The sequence below is a fragment of the Anastrepha obliqua genome, chromosome 2, assembly GCF_027943255.1.
Source record: "Anastrepha obliqua isolate idAnaObli1 chromosome 2, idAnaObli1_1.0, whole genome shotgun sequence".
Lineage (NCBI taxonomy): Eukaryota > Metazoa > Arthropoda > Insecta > Diptera > Tephritidae > Anastrepha > Anastrepha obliqua.
Window position 1 is genome coordinate 21940075 of NC_072893.1, and position 27860 is coordinate 21967934.

Consider the following 27860-nt stretch of genomic DNA (forward strand, 5'->3'; position numbering starts at 1 on the left):
TTCCAAATGGAACTGAAAGGTAGCTATTTTCTGTACAATTTTTCTGGCATAGAGTGGGTCATGGGGATGTGTCAAATAGTACTAAAACCTTTGTGATCCCAAGCACATATTTAGCCACTCCGCTAGTTTTTTTATGATCCTTTAAATAAATTTTCTTTTATCTAAATTAATTTTGTTTTATCTAAATAAATTTTCTTTTATTCTCTTTCCGTACAGAGACCGCCATGGGTGTTTCCAAGAAAACTCAAGACAAATCTGGCTATGAATACGCCTTGGCCGTCATGAAAATGTGCGATATCCTCCATTTGCGTTCGCGAAGTCTCTTCCTGCGCAATGAATTCATCTTCACGCTCTCCAAATATTATCACGAGCAAGGCAAACTACTGAATATCATTCACGGCCTCACAACCAAAGTCATCAAATACAAAAAAGCCGCCTTTGCTAATGGCACACGCGGCTCATTGGCTCAACAGGAAATGGCGGCCAAGAAAATTACACCACCGAGTACACCAACAGCTGGTGCGAGTGTAACGAAGAAGGGCGACAAACAAAATTCAACAAAAGAAACGTCCGTGGAAGGCTTATCATTTGGCCAAGCCGAGGGCTTAAAGGATGATCTGGATGTCGAGGAGAATGATGTGGGCGAGAAGAAGCGTTTGGCCTTTCTCGATTTGCTGCTCGAAAGTGCACAAAACGGTGCATTGCTCACCGATACCGAGATCAAAGAACAAGTCGATACGATTATGTTTGAGGGACACGATACCACCGCGGCCGGATCATCTTTCTTTCTCTCGCTGATGGGCATTCATCAGCAAATACAAGACAAAGTCATTGCCGAATTGGATGAGATATTTGGCGACTCAGACCGCCCAGCCACATTTCAAGACACTTTGGAAATGAAATATATGGAACGTTGTCTGATGGAGACGCTGCGCATGTATCCACCGGTGCCGTTGATAGCGCGTGAGCTACAGGAAGACTTAAAACTAGCATCGGGTCCATATGTTATACCGCGTGGCGCCACAGTGACAGTGGCCACTGTCAAACTACATCGCAATCCGAAAGTCTACGCCAATCCGAATGTATTTAATCCAGACAATTTTTTGCCAGAACGTCAGGCCAACAGACATTACTACGCCTTTGTGCCGTTCTCAGCGGGTCCACGAAGTTGTGTTGGTAAGTGGAAAGTTGGTAGTTTTGTTATACATTTTTTGTTTCTATAATTGATTTGCTTTTTCTTCGCAGGCCGGAAGTACGCCATGCTCAAACTAAAGATACTCTTATCCACCATTCTACGAAATTATCGCGTCTATTCCGATTTGACTGAGGCCGATTTCAAACTGCAAGCCGACATCATATTGAAGCGCGAGGAAGGTTTTCGTGTACGCTTACAGCCGAGACAACCCAAACCGAAGCCGAAGGCTACATAGAAGGCTCGACCGTCTATTTCTTTTATAATTCTGCTAGGTTTTGGATTTACACACATACAAGTACATATACATACATATATTTTTCCACATACTAGAAATTAAATGTTTCTTTTTTTGTGAAAATAAATAAAATGGCATTTATTTAGACAGGCTAAATACATACATACGTACATATCTACTTGTAAAATTGAAATGTTATTTTCTCATCATTACTCAGTTTTCATGATTACGAATTATGCATACAAAGTACATAAATAAGAGAGATAATATTTGTGGAGTCAGGTTAAAAATAAAGTTTCAGTCACACATTTTACAAGAGCGTCTTTCAACTTTGTGGAAAATTTAAAAGAGGAATATAAATAGCTTAACAAAAAATAGGATTAACGACTTTACCCGGAAATAACGACTTAATTCGGAATTATCAGGAAAGAAGCAAAGCGAATGGGTCTGTTGGTGAACGAGGACAAAACGAAGTACCTCCTGTCATCAAGCAAACAGTCGGCGCACTCGCGAATCGGCACCCACGTCACTGTTAGCAGTTATGCTTTCGACTTTGTAAGAGACTTCGTTTATCTAGGAACCAGCATTGACACCTATAATAATGTCAGCCTGGAAATCCAACGTAGAATCTCTCTTGCCAACAAATACTACTTTGGACGCAGTGAGAGAGGCTGCAGAAGGGCAAAATTGGTGTTACTTGTCATGTCCAATCGACTGTCGCAGATCAAATACTCAAATTTCTTCGGTAGTCGGGTAGATTTAAAGAAAATTAAAAGGGTCTGAGTGCTGTACTTGCTAGTTTATCGCGACAAAAAAAAAAAAAACAGTACGTAATGGATTAATAAAGTCTTCTATCGACGAACGAAACTAGCACTCTACAAGGCTCTCATCATGCCCGTCCTAACGTATGGCGCAGAAGCGTAGACGATGCCAACAACCGATGAGGCGTCCCTTGGAGTGTTTGAGACAAAGATTCTGCGGAAGTTTTTTATATCTTTCCACGTTGGTGACGGCGAATATCGCAGGCAATGGAACGATGAGGTGTATGAGCTTTACGACGACATAGTCATAGCGCAGCGAATAAAGATCTAGCGGATACTCTAGCTGGGCCATGACGTCCGAACAGATACAAATGTTCCGGTTCTGAAAATATTCGATGCGGTACCAGCTGGTGATAGCAGAGGAAGAGCAAGACCTTCTCTGCAAGGGAAAGATCAGTTGGAGAAGGACTTGGCTTCACTTGGTGAGTCCAACTGGCGTCGGTGGGCAAGAGAAAGAAATTACTGGCGCGCTTTGTTAAACTCGGCCAACATCACGTGAGCGGTCATCGCGCCAATTAAGAAGAAGAATTCGCACTGACAACTAGACTTAATTCTCATAATTTAAGCGAATTAGTTGAATTATCGATGGCAACATTGCCGAAAAATGACAACTAATATCTATTGTAAATGAAAAATACAGGGTTCGACGGACCCATCTGGCAACCATGTATCTTTTGACAGAGACGTCAGATCGCTTAATGACATACCGCTTTGGAAGCGTCAGTCCAAGCAGATTTTTATCATGGAACAGTACACGCCACGCGAGCGCTCCCAAATTGTTGAAATTTACATTCAACAAAAGAAGTCAATTGTGAAAACTCAACGTGCGTATAAAAAATTAAATAATGTGAAAAGTGTGCCTTCTAAGAACCCCATCAAACGTTTGTAAGAAAGATTTTCGACTGGTGATGCTCTTTCTAATCCAAAGAGGCCAAATCAAAACCGACCAAGGCGATCGGATGAGAATATTGCTCTTGTACGGGCCAGTGTTGAGATGTCGCCAAGGACATCCCAAAATCGCCGTTCTCAGCAGTTGGGCATTGCTCGGACCACTTTACAACGAATTATCCGCATTGATTTGCATTTATTCCCGTATAAGATTCAATTGACGCAAAAAAAAAAACACATGGGTCCGTCGAATATGGGCAACCCAGTAGTGAATTTTAAATAGAAGAACGAGAAAGACTGGAAACAATGCTAGTTTGCCCTAACACGTTCGAAATTACTTACGTACATACCTATGAAATGAGACTTTTTTCAATTTCAAACGTTTATTAACAAAAAATGGTTACAAATTTAATCTTCAAAATAATAGCCATCGCTGGCGACACATTTTTCCCATCTCTCAGGCAATTTGTGGATGCCGCGCCAAACAAATTGGCCGCAAACCAATCATCGAGCCATTTTTTGGCTTCTTCGTGAGAATTGAAGCGCTGCTCGGAAAGTACGTGGCCCATACGTTGGGTATAACGTCTATTGGCGTAACTGAAACTGTTAATTTCAAAATGTCATAACTTTTTTTTTTTTAAATCGTACAATAATTTAAAAAAATGGGTTTTAAAGCTAAAGAGTTGTACTATGCAACCTTTTCGTCGAAAATTAAAAAAAAAAAATTTCTATCCCAAAAAAAATTATCAAAAATGGCTAAAATGGCTATCCTGACGTGATGGAGCATTTTGAAGGTCAGATTCGTTTTCAGCGCATAAAAAACTACAAGAAACAAGTACAGCCATTCTAGAAACTGAAAAAAGTTAAATTTCGCAGGCCTGTGTAATCGGAAGGCGCCAAGTCTGGTGAGTAAGCCGCATGCACCAGCGGTTCCCAATCGTACGTCTCCACCAATTCCCGGGTCGCTCTTGTTCGATGTGGCCGTGCATTGTCACATTGTCAGTTCTTGCGGCACCCATCTTCCGACCTTTAAAATCATGTCCATGTCTTTCAAACGTTTGGTTTTTTGCTTCCACACAAATCTTCAAACGATGAGGCCATTCAGCTATTGCAGCACGCACGGCTTCCATGGAATTTAACGTCGCTGCTCGAACCAAAGATAGTCATCAAAAAATCTGTGAGGCCTTCGAGAGGTCATTTTCCCCAATTCTAAGCACAAACTGTAGTCTAATGGATTCTGTTCTGGACTTTCAGACGGCCAATCTTCGGCGACTATGAACGCAGGAGTATTGTTTTTTAGCCACTGCTGGCTGGTTTTTGCCTTCTGGGCTGGAGCGGAATCTTGCTGGAAGATCCAACGCTCTCCATTGCAGAGAGTACAGACTAAACTGCTTCACCAAGCCTTCTAAGACATCCTCCTGGTACACTTTTGCCCCGGTCTTAAGCCCTTTTTCGCGGAAATGCAGATATGTAACGCCGTTGCAAGATACTCCCCACCAAGCCATTACTTGCAACAACATTTTTTTGCGTTTTTAGAAGTTTGAGCAAAGATTTTGTCGTTTTGGTTATTAAAAACTTCTTCAACAGAGAAAATTTTCGCATCGGTCATACTACAATTTTAATCAGAATTAACTGCCAAGACCATAAAATAAAAAAAAATTGTGTCATTTCAAATGGATTTCCCGATTCCACGATTTACTTGGAAAGGGGTAAAGCACACGATAAGCAAAGAACTCAAAACAGTAAGATTTTAAACGACCTCATAACGAGTCATGATTCAATTATAAAAGGTTAGGTAAGTAATGACAAGGGCGCTTTGACACTCCCCTAGTTTAGGGCTGCATTTACGAAGAATGGAGAAAGAGGGAAAAATGTTTTCCCCTTCTTGCCTAAAGGTAGTAAAAAAGTACGTAAAGTAGCTAATTAGTCCTGTAATAAGAGAAAAGCTAAGTATATTGATTATTTAATCTACATTAAAACCAAACAACAGAAAAAATATTGTGATGTGATGTTACTTACCTTCTGCTCAAATATGAACGAGACGTTATCAATAAAACGGTCCGCGGATGACGTATGGCAAAAATAAATTTTTTGTTTTTTGGTAGGACTGTTATAAGCTTACATGGCAAATTTCAGCGTGATATGTCACATAGTTTGTTTTCTGTGCTACTGTAAACAAGTCAAGCTCGAGTGTGTTCTTCGAATTCTCTTTTATGACTTCAATTGTCTCAAAATGTTTTCCACGGAGCGGCAACTTGAGCTTGGGAAACAGGAAAAAGTCACATGGAGCCATATCAGGTGAATACGGTGCTTGCGGAACGATATTAACATTATTTTTGTTCAAATAATCGCGAACAAGACGTGATGTGTGAGCTGGTGCATTATCGTGATGCAAGAACCATGACTTGTTGTCCCACAATTCCTTCCTTTTAAAACGAATGTTCTCGCGCAAACGCTTTGAAACGTCTAAATAATATTCAGCGTTAACCGATCGGCCTTGCGGAAGGAACTTCGAGTACAATTTCCTTTACTTTTCCGATGTTTTCGTCGTTTACTGATGTTGCTGGACGACGTTCATGAGGCAAGTTTTCAACCGATGTACGGCCCTCTTTGAACGATTTGTAAAAAAAAATTAGTTAGATGTGAAACGAGACAAAAGTAAAAAAATGGAGTCTCTAAAGGAGTACTTTCATTACAGGAACTGCTGCCAGTAAACAAAAATATTTTGGAAAATTAGTTCACTCTTATGCATACAAAGCCATGTTTAGTAACCTTTGCTTCTGTATTCCTGAAATAAATACTGACTTTTAGCATCCTTTATATGTATGTATATTATGTATTGAAAGAGTAACTTGTTAAACCACAGATTTGGCTGCCATGATATCATACGTTAAAAATAACCAGCAATATTTCCGAGGAACATTTTAAGAATCTAATCTCACAATAGATTTGTGTATATTTTGTGGGAAAGAACAAAATATAGGGATAATAAAGGAATATAATGTGTTAAGTTTACTACAAGAATATAAAATTCTATAATACTACAAGTCCTTTAATACACCAAAGGTCAAAATAAACTTAAACGACAGGAATGGGATTGAACAGAAAGTTTAATTTCGTATTTCGTGCATAACAATACATGTACATATGTTACCGTAAAGACATTGCGAAAGCAGAAGTTCAGTCGATCATTTTCAAACATAAGAAAAAAATTGTTGGCAACAATTATTACAAATTTATTAGTTTATAGTCTAAAATTTGTCTACATTAATATAATATAATTGGCATCCTTAATATTAGTAAGAGTTAGGAAAATGCATTCGTATGGTCTAAAACTAAAACATCGAAAAATTTCATATATTGATAGTAGATTAGTAATTGTGATTGTTTGTAAATTTACATATATCAATACAACGCGTCGCAGTAATGAACCGGAGCGGAAATATGAAGAAAGTGGGCGCACTTGCTCGTATAGGTGTTGGAACGCTGCACTTGTTCGGGCAGAAATCAAAACCCTGTAAATAAAAAATCTTAAAAATTGTCAACTCACAAATATATCACTACAACTTACATACTATAGGTGTAATTGTAGACGTAAAGCGCGACGACTTGCTCGTGTAGGTGTTGCGCATGCATTTACGCACAGCATATTGTTCTAGACCGGGTAAGATATCGACGTGAACAGCCAGTTCGGAAGTCAAATTTGATTTCAGTGGTAGCAGCACTAGACCGTCACAACTAGGTAGTTGCACCATCATACACAGCACGCTCAATGTCGTCTATGAAATTGTCCGTAGAACCACATGTGGTAATGGTAGAAATACGGGCATAACATACGTGCTTTCGTTTCTAAAAACCACAATAGTTGTGCCGCCTAGCTCTTCAACACACACCTTCCGTTGCACTTGCTCGTCTGTAAAGTCATATAAATAAAAACTTTTAAAAACAATTTAATAGCAAATATTTTAACAGGACTTACTAACTGTGGTTTATGTATTATATGTAAGGTGGTCACTATTATATAGGGTTTTTCAGTAAGAGCGCTTCAACTTTTGAACTTTTTTGAATAAAACACAAACGGTTTGACTTGTTTAACTAATTTTTTTTATTATCGAGTTTGAGCATATACATTTAAGTATGAAATTCGATTTCTTTTGCATGACCACCGCGTGCACGTTTTACGAAGTCCAATCGTTGAACCCAATTTTCGACCACTCTTTTGCATGAATCGGCTGAAATTCCAGCAATTTCGCGTCGAATATTGGCTCTGAGCTCACAAATCGTCGCCGGCTTGTTACTGTAGACCAATGACTTCACATAACCCCAAAACGGGACGGCTTGTTAAATGGACCGTAAAATGGCCGCAATGCTCTTAAAATAGCAGCAACAGAACGATTATTTTCATAAAAAATTTGCACGATTTGCAATCGTTGCTCAAGTGTGTAGCATTCTATGATGAAATGTATACTAATGAAGTTTACAAATGACAAGCGAAAAATAAAAAATATTGCGTCCTTCGCCCTCCCTATCGGAAAAAAGTTGAAGCGCACCTATTAAAAATCCCTATATTTGTAAAAACGCTGTTCTACAAACCTATGACTGAAAAAGTTTAATAAGAATTTTTACAAATGTCTGATCTGGGCTTACGTGTATGAAAATTCACAAGTCGTTGGTTTTCTCCAGCAGAAAACCGACTCCAAATAATCGACTACCACCATATGTAAGACATAATAGACCTAAATAGTGAAAAACGACATTAATTTACAAAATAATTAGCTTTTATTATTATACTTGAACGTTTACAAACAGATAAATGATTTTCAACGAATAATAACAATGCAAAGCGTCAAAATGGAAACGGTGTTGCCGACCATATAATTTGCATCAAAAGTTTAATTTTTACTACAATTTAAAAGTTTTTTCATAAAACATGTACGTATATTTGTAAAGAAACAACATGTTTTCACATAAGGGAGCCGATTTGTCCAGAGGGAGCGAGAAAGCTGCTTACTTACCTAACCTTCTATATTTGAATCATGATGACGAGTAAGATTCCAAAAGAGTTACCCATATGTGGCTATATATACATACATCACTTACATATTTAATACGATGATCAAAACCGAGAAATTTTCCATTCTGCTGCCTTTTGTTTCGAAACTTTTTAAAAGGTTGCTTCTGAAAAGACTTAATCCGATAATTGAGCAAAAAAAACTCATTCCAACACACCAGTTTGGATTCCTCAAACATCAGTCCACTATTCGGCAGGTTAATTGCGTGTACAAATTCGCTAGAGAAGCGCTCGAGCAAGCGTACTTCATACTTTTTTTTTGTTTTTGATGAAAATGTCGCTGAGGAGTGGATTTTCCAGCATGACAACGCAGCCGTTCATTCCGCCAAAGCAACAGAAGAGTTTTTGGCAGCGAAAAAATACGAATTTTAGAATGCAGCCCTGACCTGACCCAATTGAAAATATATAGGCAATACTTTCTAAATCCGTTTTTCAAAAAGAAAGACATTTCTATAGCGCTAAAACCCTTTTTACCCCCTTGTTCACTCCTCTCGGGAACATAGGGCCTCGACAAGACTTAGTCTTGCGTTGGATTTTTTGATCTCTTTTGTTTTTCTTTTTTTTTTTAAGTGAAACTTCTTAGGCGTCGATGGACGAGCGAAAATGGAGAATAAAATTTCAAGGCCATGCGACGTTTTGGGAATTTTCGTTCTGCGAGAGAGAAAAAAGATATAACGTAGAGGAAAAGGAGAGAGAGAGCCATACCTTATAAATTTAAATCTTAGATACACTTTAGGCTATTTTTCCTGAATTTTTCCTTGTGATTGCTAATTTCTAGTGAGAAATAACACTGCCTACTTTTTGGCGCTTGTTTGTTGGTGCAAACTTGTAGGAAATATATTTTTGGTGCCTACTTTTTGGCGTTATATTTCCTTGGTGCCTACTGTTTGGGGCGTGTTTTGGTCCCAATTTTTTTGGCATTTTTTGGTGCCTACTTTTTGGCGCTTATTTCCGTTTCCTTGCTAGTGCTTGAGGGTACTACAAAGTGCTATCCGTTCCGGCGTTGAATTTATTCTTATTGTCTTGCGGTTATTTTTGCCGTTGCTGCGGTCCTGGATGTGCGGGGATAAACGCTCGGAGTAGTGCGCGTTATTGCCACTGTTTGTGTTCGGCGTTTACCAACACCGGTTTAACCTTCTCCGTTTTTTGTAAATTTTGTCTATTTGTATTCTCTGCAAATGTTGTGGATTTATTTAGATATATATTCGTTTTCTCTCATTCTCTCTCGGGCCTCTCCCTCTTTCTTTGCCTGCCTTGAAAGTTTCACTTCTACTACGCTACACCCATTTTTTTTTTGTTTTTGATTTCTGACAGGGTAGGTGATTAGCCTGCCTCTACCAGTCCCACCTGTCGTTGCTTAGGAAAAACGTCTTCTTACTGCTTGGAGCGCCATCTGTGTCTCAAATTTTTCTGGCAGAAGGAACGCACAGACGGTTGAGGCCTTCGTGTGTCTGCGCTATTACTGCGGCCACTACCTCCGTCTTGTTGACGCCACTGATGCAATGTGAAACTGTTTGTTTTTGCTTGTTTTAGCAAATAATGCGCTGCCTATTATGCGGGAGTAAGGATGGAAAGAATAAGTTTTTGGGGGAATGGAATTGGAGGATTTTTTTTTTGCTTGTTTGTTTAGAAACAGGGAAAGTAGGTATATTTGGGACCGTGCTTTACGTGGGCTTCGAACCCACAACCTCTGGGATAGCAAGTTAGTGCTCTTATGCTAAACTACCGAGGCCGCAAAAAAACAAAAACTAAAAAAAAGCCAAAAAAAGCTAAAAGCCTTAGAAGTGCGATTAACGTTAAATGCTCCAAAATTAATCAAATCGATCCCTCCATGACTTCAAGAAGTATCTAATCAAAGTAGAATCCAACACAATTTACTAAGCTCCAAATTATAAACTTAAACCAAGAATTCTATTTTTTATTTTAAATATAATGGGTCTTATAATTTTTACGTTCTATAGATTTTACTTTTCTTAATAATTAAGTTAAGTTTCGGTGGGTGCTTATTTCTGTATATTTTCAAAACATTTATCATGAAAGATTTGAATATATAATAAAAAAACATAAAACTAAACTGATAATAAAAATATAAAAAACTTAATTGGTGTTATAATTGTTTCGTGTGGTGTATGCCCAAAAATCTGTTACTTTTTTGTATCAATCCACCATTAACGCGGACACATAGCATGCCGGCCTCCATCGACGGGCAAGGTTGCTCCCGTTATAAAGCTCGCGGTATCACTAGCTAAAAATATAATAGCATCGACCACCTCCTTCGTAACACCTACGCGGCCTAATGCGTGGACACTTTTGCTATGCTCCAAATATTTCACATATGCCTCTTCCGGCATGCCCATTCGTCTATGAGCTTCGGTCACTATCACACCAGGATTCACAGCATTCACGCGCACGTTTTTCGATGCCAAATCCAAAGCAATACATCTGGTAAATTGATCAACAGCTGCCTTGGAGGTGCAATAGCTGGATATATCCGGAAACGAACGCAAGCCTCCGATACTGGAAACATTTACAATGTTGCCTTGGGTCTTAACGAGATGAGGTGCGGCAAATTTGGTTAAGAGAAAAACTGAACGCAAGTTGGTATTCAAAACTCTATCGAATTGCTCTACGTCAATGTCCAATATATTCCCAACTTCAACAATACCGGCATTATTGACCAACACATCCAGTTGTCCAAATTTGTCTATAGTTGTTTTTATAATGCGCTCCGCATCTACCGTTACATCAGCAATGATAGACAATAGTTCGACTTTGTTGTTGGCTGCTTTACAGGCTGCCTCAGTGGCCTTCAAATTAGTTTCATTTCGTCCGACCAACACCACTTTGGCTCCGTGTTTGGCGAATGCCTCTGCTGCGGTAGCACCGATACCTGAACTTGCTCCCGTCACAATAACAACTTTTCCGGCCAAACTCATTGCGAACTATTCTACTTCACGGTGATGGATGAACTGAAATATTGCCAGCCAAGGCATGAATTTAAATAAATATATTATTAGTGAGTTGGCGGGTGATAAGATAATGCTTATAGTGAAGATAATATTTATAGCGTTGAATGTACATGAATAAGTTTACTCGTAATAGTACAACAACATAATAACAGTATGCAGATAGAAAGAACTTCAGGTATATGCGCGTACTTACACAATGACTTTTGATTTCGATTTAAAAGTATGATACTTATCGAAGGGAGCCAGGGCTGTGCGCACGGGGGGGTTTTATGGGTCGACAGTTTTAGTTTCATTTGATTTCAGTTTAGTTTTTATTGATTTCAAAGACAAAATTGTTCAAAAATGATTACAATTTTAACATATTGGTTTGGGAAAAGTAACGTCGTATTTTGTCAATTGAGCGCGACATTTAAACATATCTTGCGTTGTACTTATTGCATCGGGTCACACTAAACGGCGATTTGAGGACGACAATCTGTACTACAAGTGTCTCTTTGACAGCGTTGTGACCGTACGTTTCAGTCTTCAGTTATAGCGCATCAAAGATGGAGTCCACCAAGCAAGAAATTCGTCATATTTTACGTTTTCACTACCTAAGAGGTAAAAATGCAATGAAGGCGGCGGCAAAAATTTGTGAAGTTTATGGGCGTGATACTGTAACGATTCGCACAGCACAGCCTAGGTTCGATCGATTTCGTTCTGGTGTAGTAGATGTCGAAGATGCACTCCGAGCTGGTAGGCCAATCGTCGTAGAGACTGATAAAATCCTTGAAATTTTCCAAAGAGACCGGCATGTGAGCATTCGCTCGATTAGTCAGGAGCTAGGTGTAGACAACAAAACCGTTTGGAACCATTTGCAGAAGATTGGATTCCAAAAAAAGTTGGATGTTTGGTTGCCACACGTGTTGACGCAAAAAAAATCTCTTGGACCCAATCAACGCTTGCGATTCTCTGCTAAAACGGAACGAACTTGACCCATTTTTGAAGCGGATGGTGACTGGCGATGAAAAGTGGATCACGTACGACAACGCCAAGCGAAAAAGATCGTGGTTGAGAAGCAGCGAGCCGACACAAACCATCGCCAAGCCCGAATTGACCGCCAGGAAGGTTTTGCTGTGTGTTTGGTGGGATTGGAAGGAAATTATCCACTATGAGCTGCTCAACTATGGCTAGGCTAGACCCTTAATTCGGTCCTCTACTGTGAGCAACTTGACCGTTTGAAGCAGGCGATTGACCAGAAGCGGCCAGAATTGGTCAATAGGAATGGTGTTGTGTGCCACCAGGACAACGCTCGTCCTCACACATCTTTGATGACCCGCCAGAAGCTACGGGAGCTCGGATGCGATGTCCTATCGCACCCACCATATAGTCCGGACCTGGCACCAAGTGACTATCATCTCTTCCGGTCCATGCAAAACGCCCTTGGTGATACCAAGTTGGCCTCAAAAGAGGCTTACGAGGCACTGGTTGTCTGAGTTTTTTGCAAATAAGGAGGAGAGGTTTTATAAAGGGGGGATAATTAAGTTGCCTTCCAAATGGCAACAAGTTTGCGAACAAAACGGGGCATATTTGACTTGAATCGGATAATTCTAAGTACGTTAAATAAAGCGTCAAATTTCGATCACAAATACGACATTTCTTTTTCCCCAACCCAATATATTCACTTTAGCTCGATATGACCACCTTTTGTCTTTACTATAGCCTTCAAATGGTCAAAAAATGAGTTGCATGCTGCACGAATGTGATCTTGACGTATTTTGGCCCCTTCTCGTATAATCGCTTTTTGCAGCGCATCCATACTGACATATTTTTTAGTCCTCTCCTTGCTCTCCAAAATGGACCAGATGGAATAGTCCCTCGGATTTGCGTCTGGCGAATTCGAAAGCCATTGTGTGGACGAAATGAAGTGCGGAAAATGGTTTTTTAACCATTCTTGGTTCACACGAGCTCTATCAGACGGTGCCGAGTCCTGTTGGAACGTCCATGGTCTACGACCGAAATGTTTGCGTGTCCACGGCTCTAAAGCAGGTTCTAAAACATTTTCCCGATAATCAGTCGCGTTCACTTTGACACCAGGCTCGATAAAAACGATTGGAGAGCGTCCATCAGCGGTCACTGCGGCCCAAACCATTACTTGCGATGGGAAATTGCTTCGAGTGGCCGGCCATACGTAGGCTCAAATTCTCGTATGAGCGTTCGGTCAAGTAAACACGATCGTTTTGAGTGTTTATGAATTGCTCATTTGGGAAATTTTTTTCATCACAAAACACAATGTTGGGAAATTCGCCAGGTTCGTGCAAGCGCAACAACTCCTTTGCTCTTTCGCACCGACCTTTTTTTTGCTGGAGTGAAAGATCGTGTGCTTTTTGGAACTTGTGTAAGCCTTGACTTTAAGCTCATTTTTAAATATGCGTCGAATGCTGTTTTGCGATATTTTCAGTTCTTTGGCCATTTTTCTTCCACTTCGAAGTGGATTTCGTTCAAGTCGAGCCTTCACTTTCCGAACCATTTCTGGCGTTGTTGCGGTTTTTGGTCCACCTCCATAGCGTTTTGCAATGCTACCAGTATCATTGTAACGTTTTATAGTGCGATACACAAACATTTTATTCACTTTGAGGTGACTGAGCTCACGAACAATGGCTGGTTGTGATTTTCCAGCCAAATATAACGCAATTACGCTTGAATTCCATCACAGAAAAAAAAAGTTTAACAAAACTGAGACTCAAATGCTTTTGATGGCTTATAAACAATATATTGAACTGTCATTATAACATTTTTGACGTTGATGTCATGAGCTGTTTTACAGATACAAGCAGTGTATATACTTACATGCGATCGCTGGGGATCGAATTAGAATCAGCTGGAGCGTGGACTTAACGCATAAACTACCTCGCCCATAACAGACTTCGCGCATAATAATTTACGTTCGAGCTACTCACTGATTGAAAGTTATATTGAGCCTGCGTATTTCTTTCAATGAGTGACGGTCTCGAACGGGAATTATGATGCTTGAAGTCCGTTGTGCGCCACGTATTTTATGCGCAACGTCTACATCCCGAATCAGCTTAGTCGAACGCAACCTTTCTAGCCTCAACACCACAGTATCTTTCGTCAACGTCAGTCGGCTGATGATGTCTTGTCTTTTCCCCAAAAGAATGCCAACTTTCGATGAAGCGTCTTGTAAAGATCTGTTCCAATCGTATGCTCCAATTTTGCGAGATACGTTCCCGGAAACATGGATAAGTGAAGTTTAAATTCGGATAGAACGAATCGCAGGTACAGACAGCCATCCAATTCGCTTGAAGCCCTGGACATTTGTAAGCAGCAAAACGCCTTTCCAAATGTCCACGAAATTCTTCGGAGAATGGCGGTTTTGCCCGTTATCACGGCAGCAAACGAAAGGTCTTTCCCACGCTGCGAAGCTTGAAATCTTACTTGGGGTCTACAATGAAAGAATATCGTTTGAATGGACTTATCATATATACATATAATTGGCGCGTACACCCTTTTTGGATGTTTGGCCGAGCTCCTCCTCCTATTTGTGGTGTGCGTCTTGATGTTGTTCCACAAATGGAGGGACCTACAGTTTCAAGCCGACTCCGAACGGCAAATATATATTCGGCTACGGCGGCCGTTTGAATGGACTTGCTTCTAACAGGTGGCGCTAAAGTAATCCTCCTATCAGAAAATGCTATAAATTTTGCGATTGGCCCCTAATGTCAGTTCTGTTTTGGCATTTGTGTAGTAAACACGCGGAATATTGCTGACTATTTATTTGACCAATAATCGGTCGGTGACTTTGGTACAACGTGAATTTCGTCGCAGATTTCCTCGCCATCCAACGCCTACTGGTAAACCCTGCGACGTTTAGCCGCTCGCCTCGAAGATACTGGCACAACAGGAGATGCTGCCTGGCGTGGCAGACCCCGGAGTAGCCGTTCTGCAGAGAATATTGCTGCTGTAGCCGAGGATGTCATGGAAGCGCCGTCGACATCGACCAGACGACATGCCACGCAAATGAGTATCAGTCGACGGTCTTTACAGCGAATTTTGGTACAAGATTTGAAGATGTTTCCGTACAAAGTCCAGGCGGTGCATCATACGTACGCTCAAGCCATCCTTAATCACCACCAAGAGGAAGATGATTTTTCATCAAAAATAATCATGAGTGATGAGGCCCATTTCCATCTTAGCGGGTACGTAAATAAGCAAAATTTACGCTTCTGGGGCACTGAAAATTCGCGTGTAACCCACGAAGAGCCATTACACCCACTCAAAGTCACTGTATGGTGTGCTGTTTTCGCTGGAGGAGTCATCGGACCTTTTTTCTTCGAAGACGTCGCGGGCCAAACGGTTACTGTGAATGGTGAGCGTTACAGAGCAATGATCAACGAGTTCTTTTTGCCGCTACTTGATGAATTGGGATTGGAAAACATGTGAATCCAACAGGACGGTGCAACGGCACACACTGCACGTGCCACAACCGATATGCTGAAGGATGCATTTCCCGGGCGCCTAATCTCCGGTTTTGGCGATTTGCACTGGCCAGCGAGATCGCCTGATTTAACCGCTCCAGACTTCTTTTTGTGGGGCTTTTTGAAGTCGCGGGTTTATGTCAACAAGCCCCAGACTCTTGCAGCTCTTAAAGACAATATCCGTCAAGAATGTGAGGACCTATCGCCGGAAGTTTTGGCCAAAGTGATGGAAAATGCCATAAAAAGGGCTCAAATGGCAATAAACTCTGGCGGCGGCCATTTACATGACATCATATTCTCGACTTGATGTAAAAAAAATTAAAAGACCAAATAAAAATAATCCCCCAGAAGAATCAAAATTGGTTTTTTTTTTTTAATTACAGCCAAAAAACACCGCAAGGTTACTTTTGCGCCACCTTGTATGAATATCCATCACAACGTGAATGTAGACATTGAGTTGGTATTGAAAGATTTTTTTTTCGTACCTCGAAGAGTCGCAATGTTATCGGCGCATTGATCAGCATTGGGAAAAGTGCATGAAGTCATTAGACTTGGAATGAAAGCATGTTAAAATGTTTTTAAGAAGATTCAATTTGAAATATAATGACCTAAACCACTTCTTGAAGGTATGCGAGCATCAGAAAGATTTGGCGAGGTTACTTTTCATTGCAAAATATTTTTAATGTATATTACTCTAACATATTCATTGTATAAAACAGAACAGAAAAAATATTTTATTTCTTTTTTTTACATGTAATCCCTGCACACGATCCTTAAACACTTAACAAAAAAGCAATTTTTCTTTACAAACTCTTTTAACGTATATAAAAAGAGGTTAATCGCATTTATCAAATTTTAGTTGTGAATGAAATTTCAATCCAGAACCCCCGGACAGTGCGGCCGATTCCCGAAAAGCTGGCCAAAACTCAAAAAATTAAGTAATGGATTCAAAATTTCTTACTCGGGGGTTGTCGGGGTCGCTGATTACGAATTTGATTTTAAAATTTTGAAAATCCACCCCCTTCCACCCCTGTTGGCCACCCCCTCACGTGAAATAGCGTATATTCAGAACATAATCAAGATGCATGTAAATTTATATGTTTTCGGGGTCGCAAAGTAGCAAGTGGTAGCAGCTGAATCTTGTTTTATTCAGTAACCATTACTTTTTTGAGTAACCTTTAATAGGTTTCAAAGCAGCATATGACGGCGTTGTATTACTATACAGTTTGAAAACTCAAATTTTATAAAAAAAATTGCAAGAAATGTATCTACGTATTGCTGCAGCTAAAAATTTTGTGTCGAGGTATTGATATGTACTAAAGATTTCTCGTATTTTGCTAACCTTCCGAAGATGATTCCATTTGGTTTTGTTCAATTTACTCCATTACAAAATCTTTCAAATGTGTACAACTTTCACTATTCATCGACAGTAATACGATGCTCAAACGAAGGCCACGTTGCGACTGAAAATACAGAGGATACTTAGGGTACAGGACGTTGCTATGAACGGTTTTCACTACTCAAGGCATTACTGTAGCCAACCGAAAGACAAAAAAACTCTATCTAGAAACTTTTTTTTCGACTTTTGGCCAGCTTTTCGGGAATCGGCCGCACTGTGCCCCGTCATGTAATAAACTGCAGGCGTGCCTCATAATCGGGAAGATGTTGAGATAATACCATTTTCCACCCTTTTTTAATATTTTTTATACAGCTTCTTTTTTTGATGATGATAAATTTTGTTTAACATATTAATGAGTTTGCAAACTTAGGTAAAACTTCATTTAAGAGGGGTAGTCAGAATTTTCAAAAAATTGGATTTTTTGGTTTTGCATTTTCTTAAAGTATTTTAACTTAAAAATATTGTGTGAAAATTTGAAGTGAATCCGACAAATACTTTTCGAGTTATTCAACAATTATTGTAACAAAAGGGCGCTCGGACGCTCCTCCGGAGTGGATAGCAAAACTTTAAAGGCGTTTTTCTCAAAACTGTGTTTTTTGAACTGGTGATCACTGTAACTTAAAAACCGCTTGGTAGGTTAAAAAAAAAAGAATTACTGCTTTTGAAAAGCATAAAAAGTTGTGCCTGATCGATCCCTAATGCGTGGAAAACAGCTAAACTAATTCCAATTCGCAAGCCGGGCAAGCCAGCAAACGCAGCTGCTAGCTACCGCCCTATTAGTCTTCTAAGCAGCTTAAGCAAGGTTTTTGAAAAAATTATCAAAAATAAAATATCCCTGTTCCTAGACACCCATAAGATTATACCAAACGAGCAATTTGGATTTAGACAACATCATAGTACGACTCATCAGATTAAACGAATCTATAATCACGTCGAATCTAACTTCGATCACAAGAAATCAACCGGTTTAATGCTTCTTGACGTTGAGAAAGCTTTTGATTCGATATGGCATGATGGTCTTATTTACAAATTATTGTAATAAATTTAAAATTTCCGTTACCACTAGTAAAAATCATAAATTACTTTTTAAAAAATCGTTACTTTTGCGTATCTCTGAATGACGAATACTCTGGCATGATCGAATTACCCGTTGGAGTTCCCCAGGGATCGGTACTTGGTCCTTTACTGTACATTATTTATTGCTCTGATTTTCCCAAATTAGCCAATTGTTCATATGCTATGTATGCAGACGACATTGGCATATTTTATTCGCATGCGTTTGGTAACCAAATCGTAACCAAACTTTAAGATGCACTACAAAACATGGCAAAACATTGGTAAGACGCAAGCTATCTTTTTCACTAGAAAAAAAGTCATTGCTTTATACCAAGTACAGGTTTGAAATTAGGTAGTTATGATATCCCGTGGGCCAATACCGTACGATATCTGGGGGTGATTTTTGATAAAAAAAAATACCAGTCTAACGGTTAGACGCGATAGAAGTGAAACCTTCCGTAAAACAAACTGAGAGAGAATGAGACGAAAACAGCATTAGGGGCGGGATAATTATAGGTTCATTATAATATTGATATAAAGTTCATATTTTATTTTCTTCATTTTATTATTATTCATCCTCTATGTTTTCAATTTCAACAAATGATACGAGTGGCTTATGATAGCTAAAATATGATACAAATGCTTTGGTTTCGATGTTGTCAACATATCTTTGAAATACCGCGTCAATTGTTGTTTTTGATCGTGTTGTCGATTCAGTGCGATTGTTACACATTTTTAAATTGAATGTTGTATTGAGAAAGTCAATTGAAGGAACCGCTGTGTCCAATGCAAAATTTACGTTGAAATCACCTCTTAAAATCATTGGAACTTTATCGTATCCGCGATACTTCTGGTGTATACTTTATTAAATTTTCGTGAATGAATTCCGTGATGCTATTTATTGATTTTGGTTCTCCGTCACCTTTGGAAAATGTGTAAACAGTAAGCAAACTTTATTCAAATATTTTCCCTCATTTTTGCATCAGTAAAATTAAACAAACGCCGTAGCCGAATGGGTTGGTGCGTGACTACTATTCAGAATTCACAGAGAGAACGTCAGTTCGAATCTCGGTGAAAACACCAAAATTAAGAAAAACATTTTTCTAATAGCGCTCACCCCTCAGCAGGCAATGGCAAAACACCGAGTGTATTTCTGCCATGAAAAAAAGCTCCTCATAAACATATCATAAAAAAAAAAAATAACTGTATAAAAAAATTTTTTTTCTTGTGATTCGAACCAAGGATTTTGGATCGGAAGCTCACATTGCTAGTCGCTCGGCTACCGCGCCATGCTGTCGGCGCTGGCCTAAAAGTTATTTAGTTCGTCGCTACGTTTATATCAACATATAATATAACGCTTCGTAGCCAAGAGGGTCGCTATTTCCGTTTCACTTTTTCTCAAATCACTCCCAACGATTCTAAAGAAGTTTTCACTTCAAAAGTATCTTTTTGCGATCATGTAAAGTACATACAGGAGAAAGTAAATTTGGCGATTAAAATGTTATATCCCCTAATAAATAGACGCTCAGGCTTAAGTGATGAAAATAAACTAATAATTTATAAGTCTATATTTCAGCCAATAATATTATATGCCTGTCCAGCCTGGAGTAATATCGCAAAGTCACATGTTAAGAAACTGCAAATCTGCCAAAATAAGGTACTCAAAATGATACTACGACTCCCATGGCATTTCTCCATCAGAAAGCTTCATGATGAATCAAAAACTAAGATTTTGTCAGATCAAATACAATACAAAATTTGACTAAAAGATTCAAAATTCGTTCCAGTTTTTCGGACAATCTGCTAATAACTGAACTTTCTTAATGTTCAATTAGGCCGTGGTACTTAAATGCGTATAGATTAACCCTAGCTTGTACCTAAGATGTAAAGCGGAGGTTTTTCATAGTAGTTTTTTCCTTCGAAAAAAAGAAAAAATCGTTTAAAAACCAAACCTGTGATAAATATATAAATATAATGATGTAGAATTAAGATTTATATCATATTCTGTAAATTGTGCGATAACATAAATATTGTAACGTTTTTCTACTTAATAAACTCTTATCTTATCTTGTGCCTGATCGAAGGATTTTTTTTTTTTTTTCAAAAATTTCGATTTTTTTTTTAACAATTAATTGTCGGTTTTTTCTCGAAAATCTGAAAAATATTTCCTGAGGCCGCCATATTGTTAATTTTGAAAAAAAAAAGCTTAGATCAGGCTCAAGATTATCTATTAATAAAACTAATTTCTCTTCTCCGATTGGTTTTAGATGAATCTCCAAGGACTTGTGATGATCACCGCAAGGGAGTTCTGGAGAAACGGGCTCCACACAAACAACGTTAACTTTTACAATTATTAACAATTTTTTTTTTTTAATTTTCCTAAAGTCAAGTCGTAATATGATGCATTAATCCTATGTTTTTATTTTTGTAAAAAAAGCAATTGACTAGCAAAAAAAAATTATTGAAAATCATCATTTTTTCGGGCCTCTGACTACCCCTAACACCTTAAATGAATATACAAAAATTGTTTTGAAATTAAATAAAAAACAAAATGGCGGCGCTACAGCTACTCAACCGTGGCTCCTTTAGCTTGCGCCAAGGAATGTAAAGCCGAGGAATGTTCCCAAAATTGAAAATTTGAACTGAAAAAGAAAAAAAATACACTTTTTTTATAAACAAATTGATTAAAAAAATATTTTTAACTATAATTCATATAAAATGCAAAGTACATGCAAAGGCCAAAATGGTAAAAAATATTCCTGAAAATTTGAAGTTGATATCTTCATTACTTTTTAAGTTATATTCGACAGCGCAGAAAAAACGTATTTTGAGAAAAACGCGATTTAATTTTCGTTCTTGCTCGTCTTTCGTTCGACGCTCATCACTTCACAGACTTCATAAGGACTTTTTAAACTTTTTATTAAGCTTAAAACATTGAAAAGATATTCTTTAGATTATAAATGAATTTTTAAGGCAAAAAAATGGAAAATTTGAAAGTGCTGTAGTAGCTGCCCTCTTAAAGTAGGTAGGTAAAGGGTTCTTCCATATACACACACCTAGAAGTTGTTTTAAAATAAAACATATAAAAATTTCAATTTTTTAGGTTTCAATATTTTTATTCAACAGACGGCTTTTAACAATTATATGTGAAAAATTATGAAGTGAGCCCACCACATCTTCACCCACGCGCCTGAGACCATAGGCATATTTTTCTTGACGAAAACAGAAACATTTGGTGAAACATCAATTTTTGTCAGGGCAAGTGCCCGAACCTCCAAATATGCATATGTGTCCACTCACATACTTATGTAAGTATGTAAATATATCTTCGAAGTGCGCGACAGTCCCAGCGATTGGTGATTGTTTTATCTGCTGCGTGTCAAGTGCGCGTAGAAGCGTACACTAAGGTGCAAAAAACAAGCTGCCGTTAACTTATACTACACACGGTCACGTGAGATTATAAATGGGGCCTAATTAGCGAGTTGGACGGTTTTCATTTTTAAGTTCAATCACTACGCGTGATAAGATAATGTTTATAGTGAAGATAATTTGCGTAATAATGAATGTACATACAGATATTATAAAATATTTATTTCTTAACAAAAGAATTTACAATAATTTCCAAGCTGGCTCATTTCAAAAAGAGCTCCCATTTACCAATTCTAATCGGATAAAGGTGAACTTCACACTTAATTGCTCTTTACTGTTAACTGCTCTGTTCGCTCTCACAGCAGTCGATTCACACTTGCCTAGTAACTGCAAGCGATGATCTTTGGTGTTAACTCACAGCTCTCACAGCAGCCGACTCACACTTGCATTCTAATTGCATGGTATGCTTAGAGTCGTATATGGGCATTTTCACAAAAAGGTCAACCACGAGTGCAAAACTCAAACTGTTCCTGAAAACTTTTTGTTGATGAATAATGAATCTCAAATGTGTTTACTTTATAAATATAAAAGAATTTTTCTTTTCTTTTAATTTTGAGCCAAAATATACAACGAATATACCAAATTTACAAAAATCTAACTCTTTTGACCAAATATACCAACTTTTTTCCTTGTAATATTCCCTTATACAAAGCAATACTATGATGTTTTTATAATTTAAAAATCTTCTACTGATAGTAACATAATGTTTAACAAGCAGAGAAACTTAGTGGAGATCGAATAACGGTAGTTTTTTTTTGATTACTTCTGCTTATATTCGTATGTCGCGTCCGTTACCGAAAGCAAACGATGGGAAAAGCAATAAAAAAGTTGAGCGTGCGATACCTAAAAACCTGAATGGAAAAATAGCTATTCTCAAATCTTTATGCAATAAATATCTTAGGCCAACAGAAACGATGGATGAAAATACTACCAAGTCATGAAAAAGCCTGATGCGTGAAAAATTAATTTAAAAATCTTTTTGCAAGATGGAATCAGCGTTCAAGCTCCTGGGAGAAATGATACAATGCTAATTAATGGGAAAGTAATCTCAAAACGTTTTATGCTTATGAGCTTAACAGAAGCATATCAACTCTTCAAAGCCGAATATACCGAGGAAAAAGTCTGCAAAACTATTATATTTTTATTCGTTCTAAGCCAACTTACATTCAGTTAATCAATAATTTACGACACAATATGTGTATCTGTAAGTACCATGCAAATTTTATTTTTTTACTAGAAGGCTGTGCAAAGATTATACTGCAGATTCCTGCCAAAGCTGATTTATTTCTTACATCAGTTTGCTGCGACGTTATGAATGAAAAGTGCTTGGCTAATTCTTGTGACAGCGGTGTACGCGATATAAAAGACGATCTAGTTCCAATACAGTTTTTAATCAATGCGATACGCAAATCAAATGGAAACGGTGGAGAAAAGTAGACGATCGCATAACTTTAAACTACACTATTGGTCCTTTAAGCGACTTAATTCATGATGTAGAAATTCTTTTTCCAACTTTTAAAATGCATTGTTTTATTAAACCGTCACCAACAAAATTGAAATTAAAAAGAAAAATTTAGCAGCTAATGAAATTGTTATGCAAGTTGATTTTGCTGAAAATTATCACTTGACATGCCAAAACGAAATTCAAGATGCCCACTTTAGTTAAAACCAAAACCAAAAAACAGTGTTTACGTGCGTTGCTTGGGTTCTTGGTGAAACCAAGTCCTATGCTGTTATCAGTGATAGATTGACTCACAGTAAATTCGACGTTTACTGCTTTATTTCCAAAATTATCAATATCTTACAAAACCAGTACAAAGGAGTTACCAGCATTTATATTTTCTCTGATGGAAGCACTTCCCTATTCAAAAATGAATTTATTCTTTCTAGTATTCCAAGACTTGCAGCTGAATTTCATTGCGGAACCTTAGAGTGGAATTTTTTCGCCACTTCACATGGCAAAGGTGCTGTAGACGGAATAGGTGCCGTAGTTAAACGAAAAGTCTGGCAAATCGTTAAAGCAAGAAATATCATTATCGGTGATGCCTTATGCTTCTGTGAATGTGCTAAGAATAACAATATTGATGGAGTTAAAATTTTGTATATCTCTGGAACACAAATTGATAGTTTTTCTAATCAACTGTCAGAGTTATGGCAAAATGTTCCAAATATCAAAGGAGTTAAAAATATGCTATGTCGCGTCCGTATTTCTTCTATGCTCAATTAAAATTATCATATTTCATAAACCTACGAATAACACTCATCTGTTCGCATTTATTAACATATATATTGTATATATATAAAAATCCTTAATTTGCTAAATTTTGTATATTTCTGAATGCGCCTCAAAAAAACTTCTATTTTTTGTCGCGTCCGTATCACTTTATAATTGCTTATAACTACGTACTTATTTGTAAAAGATCTTTCCCGTATATATTAAAATCTAGCACTCCGTCAACCCTTTAAGGGGGTGGTAGGGTTTAGCGCTAAAAAAAAACACTTTTTTTTGAATTTTTTACAGAAATATGGCTTAAGATACTTTAATAAAATCAGTTGCATGTTATTGTACATCTTTTCAATAAGTTTTTAAAAAATATTAATAATAAAATATTGACAAATAAGCTCATGACAGAGTTTTTTTGGAGATATGTTTTTCGAGAGGTGCTCTGCGGTGCCAATCGGCATTCGTCGTAGAATCATCTGAAACTAAAAAAGTCGAATTTTTCAGTTAAAGTACGACGTAAAACAGTGGGGGGGGGGGGGGGGGGGGGAAGGTATTTTTGATTTAGAAACGTGTACCAAATTTGAAAAGAATTGGTTGAATAGTTCCGGAGTTCTGATTGGCACCGACTTTTAAGAAGTCGTTTCGGGAAAAACGCGTTTGAAAAAATGACTCTGAAAAATTACCGATGCTCCGCATTCGAGGTAGAGTGCCTACAAAGGCTATAACTTTGAGAGTTCTGCTCCGATCCACTTAAAATTTTGACACAACATTCTTGAAATGATTTACTATAAGATGAGTGAAGAAAAAAAATTTCGATTTTGTTACCCTTCAACGACTTGTGCCACCGTTTTACCTGGGCACTCGACAGAGATTGGTCCCCGTAAGCCTCCTTGAGTAGCCCAACGGTTTCGGTACTCGTTTTGTTTAGCTTTACGCAAAATTTGATCGAGTAACGTTGCTCCAATGATCGCTGCATTTTCGCCACTGCAAAATCCCAACACAATTTAACAACAATAATAACCTATTTTATCAGAAGTACCTATATAAATACACTGAAGAGCAAAAGTGGAACAATAAAATTGAGTTTGAGATATACAGATATGTTTTGATTCTATCCGAAAATTTTCGCATAATTTTTTTCAAAAATTCTCTTTTATTTAGTTTAAGTTATCGTATGACCATCAAAAATAGTTAAATTTAATATGGCAGCGCGGTCTAAAGCAGTTGGAAAAAAATAACTGCATTGTTCCAGTTTTGCTCGACCATAGTAACGGATGAATTTTTAATCTCATTTGACATTTTCATTAATGTGCGGTGAGTTTTTTTTTTTTGCAAAACGTGTTAAAAAAAAGGGCTAGAATTTTTACGTGACGGCCAGTCTGCCCGTGATATTGCAAAAAAGCTGCAACTTAGCCATACCTCAGTTTTACGGCTTGGAAAAGCAAATAATGTCGAAAGGATCGGAGTCAGCAAAGGAGGCAGACCAAAAAAAATTACCATGCGCGATGCTAGACATATTGGTATGCTTCTAAATGCAAACAAATTGTCTTCGCCGAAGGAAGGGTTATCTCTTTTGCACCAAAAAGTTAGCGTGTGGACTTTACGACGGGCCTTAAGGCAAGCAGGATACAAAGCAAAAGGGAAACAAAAGAAGCCTGCTTTATCAGCTAAAAACATTTTTGCAAGAAAAGCCTTTTTAAGACGTCAAGAGCATTGGACAGTTGATGACTGGAAAAGAGTACGGACAAATTATTTTCATTTATAGGAGCTTTCTAATTTCTCATCTTTTTTTTAAGGTAATTTGGTCCGATGTTGGAGAGCATCGTACGAGCCGCAGAACTTAATCGCTCAGGCACAATATTTTATAAGAGCGTACAATTGTTGGCGTATGCCGATGATATCGATATCATCGGCCTTAACAACCGCGCTGTTAGTTCTGCCTTCTCCAAACTGGATAAAGAGGCAAAGCGAATGGGTTTGGTGGTGAACGAGGACAAAACGAAGTACCTCCTGTCTTCAAACAAACAGTCGGCGCACTCGCGTATCGGCACCCACGTCACTGTAGACAGTTATAAGTTCGAGGTTGTAAAGGACTTCGTTTATTTAGGAACCAGCATTAACACCGATAACAATGTCAGCCTTGAAATCCAACGTAGAATCTCTCTTGCCAACAAGTGCTACTTTGGACTAAGTAGGCAATTGAGCAGTAAAGTCCTCTCTCGACGAACAAAACTAACACTCTACAAGACTCTCATCATGCCCGTCCTGACGTATGGCGCAGAAGCTTGGACGATGTCAACATCCGATGAAGCGACGCTTGGAGTGTTCGAGAGAAAGATTCTGCGTAAGATTTTTGGACCTTTGCACGTTGGCAACGGCGAATATCGCAGACGATGGAACGATGAGCTGTATGAGCTTTACGACGACATAGACATAGCGCAGCGAATAAAGATCCAGCGGCTACGTTGGCTGGGTCATGTCGCCCGAATGGATACAAACGCTCCGGCTTTGAAAGTATTCGATGCGGTACCAGCTGGTGGTAGTAGAGGAAGAGGAAGGCCTCCTCTGCGTTGGAAAGATCAAGTTGAGAAGGACTTGGCTTCACTTGGTGTGTCCAATTGGCGCCGGTTAGCACGAGAAAGAAACGACTGGCGCGCTTTGTTAAACTCGGCCAAAATCGCGTAAGCGGTTATCGCGCCAATTAAGAAGAAGAAGGAGAATTTGGTCCGATGAGACTAAAATTAACCGTTTCGTCTGACGGAAAGTCCTGGTATTGGACAAATTCCAATGAACCACTTCAAGCACACCAAGTTAATCAAACGATTAAATTTGGAGGTGGTTGTTTGATGGTTTGGGGATGCATTACTCCTTTTGGAGTTGGTCCCATTGTGAAAATCGACGGTAAAATGAACAAGAACCAATACTTAAGAATTTTGCAAACGAATTTGCCGGTTGCTGTCGATATGTTACGTATGCAAGAGAAGCGTGTTATTTTTAACAGGACAATGATCCAAAATATTCGTCAAAAGTAGTGCAAAATTGGTTGAGATCCCAAGCTTTTCAGACATTGGAGTGGCCGACGCAAAGTCCAGACATGAATCCAATTGAAAACTTGTGGAGTTTTTTGAAGCGGCAGTTGGCAAATTACGCAACCCCACCCAAAGGCATGCAAGAGCTTTGGGAGCGGATACAGGAGGAGTGGTTCGCGATTCCACCAGACTATATACAGAACTTGAATGAAAGCATACCTCGTCGATTCCAGGACCTAAAAAAATCGAGAGGGTTGCGGACAAAATACTAAAACTTGTGGAGCATCTAGAAGTTTTCATCCAGTGCAAAACTGGAATAATCCAGTTAATTCCATATTCAAGCGATTTTTTTATTTTCATCTGTATACTTGACTCATTTTATGTGAATTTATGACAAGAAATATATAGGGTGATCAATTAAGAGTTTTTTTCATTTGCGTTTTTTTTACAGATCGCGCGCGAGTTGTGGCAAACTGTCATCGTGGATTTGTTGAACAGCGTTTGGCATTTCATCATGGAAAGACTCACACCGCAACAACGTCTACAAATTGTTCAACTGTATTATGAAAATCAGCGTTCTGTGCCATACAGCTCGTGAAACAATGACTTTATTGAGAAGTCATTTCGGAGAGCAGCTGATTTCACGTTTAGGACCTGTGAGTTGGCCACCAAGATCTTGTGATATCACACCTTTGGACTTTTTTCTTTGGGGATTCGTGAAGTCCAAGGTCTATGCTGATAAACCAGCTACGATTGAAGCTCTGGAAGCCAACATTACGCGTGTTATTCACGACATACCAGTCGAAATGCTCGAACGAGTGATTGAAAATTGGACCTTCAGAATGGACCACCTTAAGCGTAGTTGCGGCCAACATTTGAATGAAGTCATATTCAAAAAGTAAATGTCAAAGAATGTCCTTTCAAATGATAAATAAAGGTTTTGAACATAATTTACATTTTTGTTTTTTTTAACTATTGAAAAAAGCACCTCATGATTGATCACCCGTTACATTCATTCTCTTGCTTTACCTCCACAAATATTTGTTTAAACGTAAAATAGCTTAGGACA

The 27860-nt window shown here is 38.4% G+C and overlaps 2 protein-coding genes across 2 annotated transcripts in view; one reads left to right on the forward strand and one right to left on the reverse strand.

Annotated features, from left to right (window-relative positions):
• The window catches only part of LOC129237354 (cytochrome P450 4g15), a 32361-nt gene extending 30615 nt beyond the window's left edge, over positions 1–1746 (forward strand). The window contains exons 4-5 of the mRNA XM_054872042.1: positions 217–1176; positions 1246–1746. Coding sequence (XP_054728017.1) covers positions 217–1176; positions 1246–1430 — 1145 coding nt within the window. The 3' untranslated portion in view covers positions 1431–1746. The remainder of the gene's footprint in view (positions 1–216; positions 1177–1245) is intronic.
• An 8577-nt stretch (positions 1747–10323) lies between these two features.
• On the reverse strand, positions 10324–11168 carry LOC129237875 (uncharacterized oxidoreductase TM_0325-like). Its single transcript, XM_054872842.1, has one exon. The coding sequence runs from the start codon at positions 11144–11146 to the stop codon at positions 10379–10381; it is 768 nt and encodes a 255-aa protein (XP_054728817.1). The 5' UTR covers positions 11147–11168; the 3' UTR covers positions 10324–10378.
• Positions 11169–27860: the final 16692 nt, after the last annotated feature.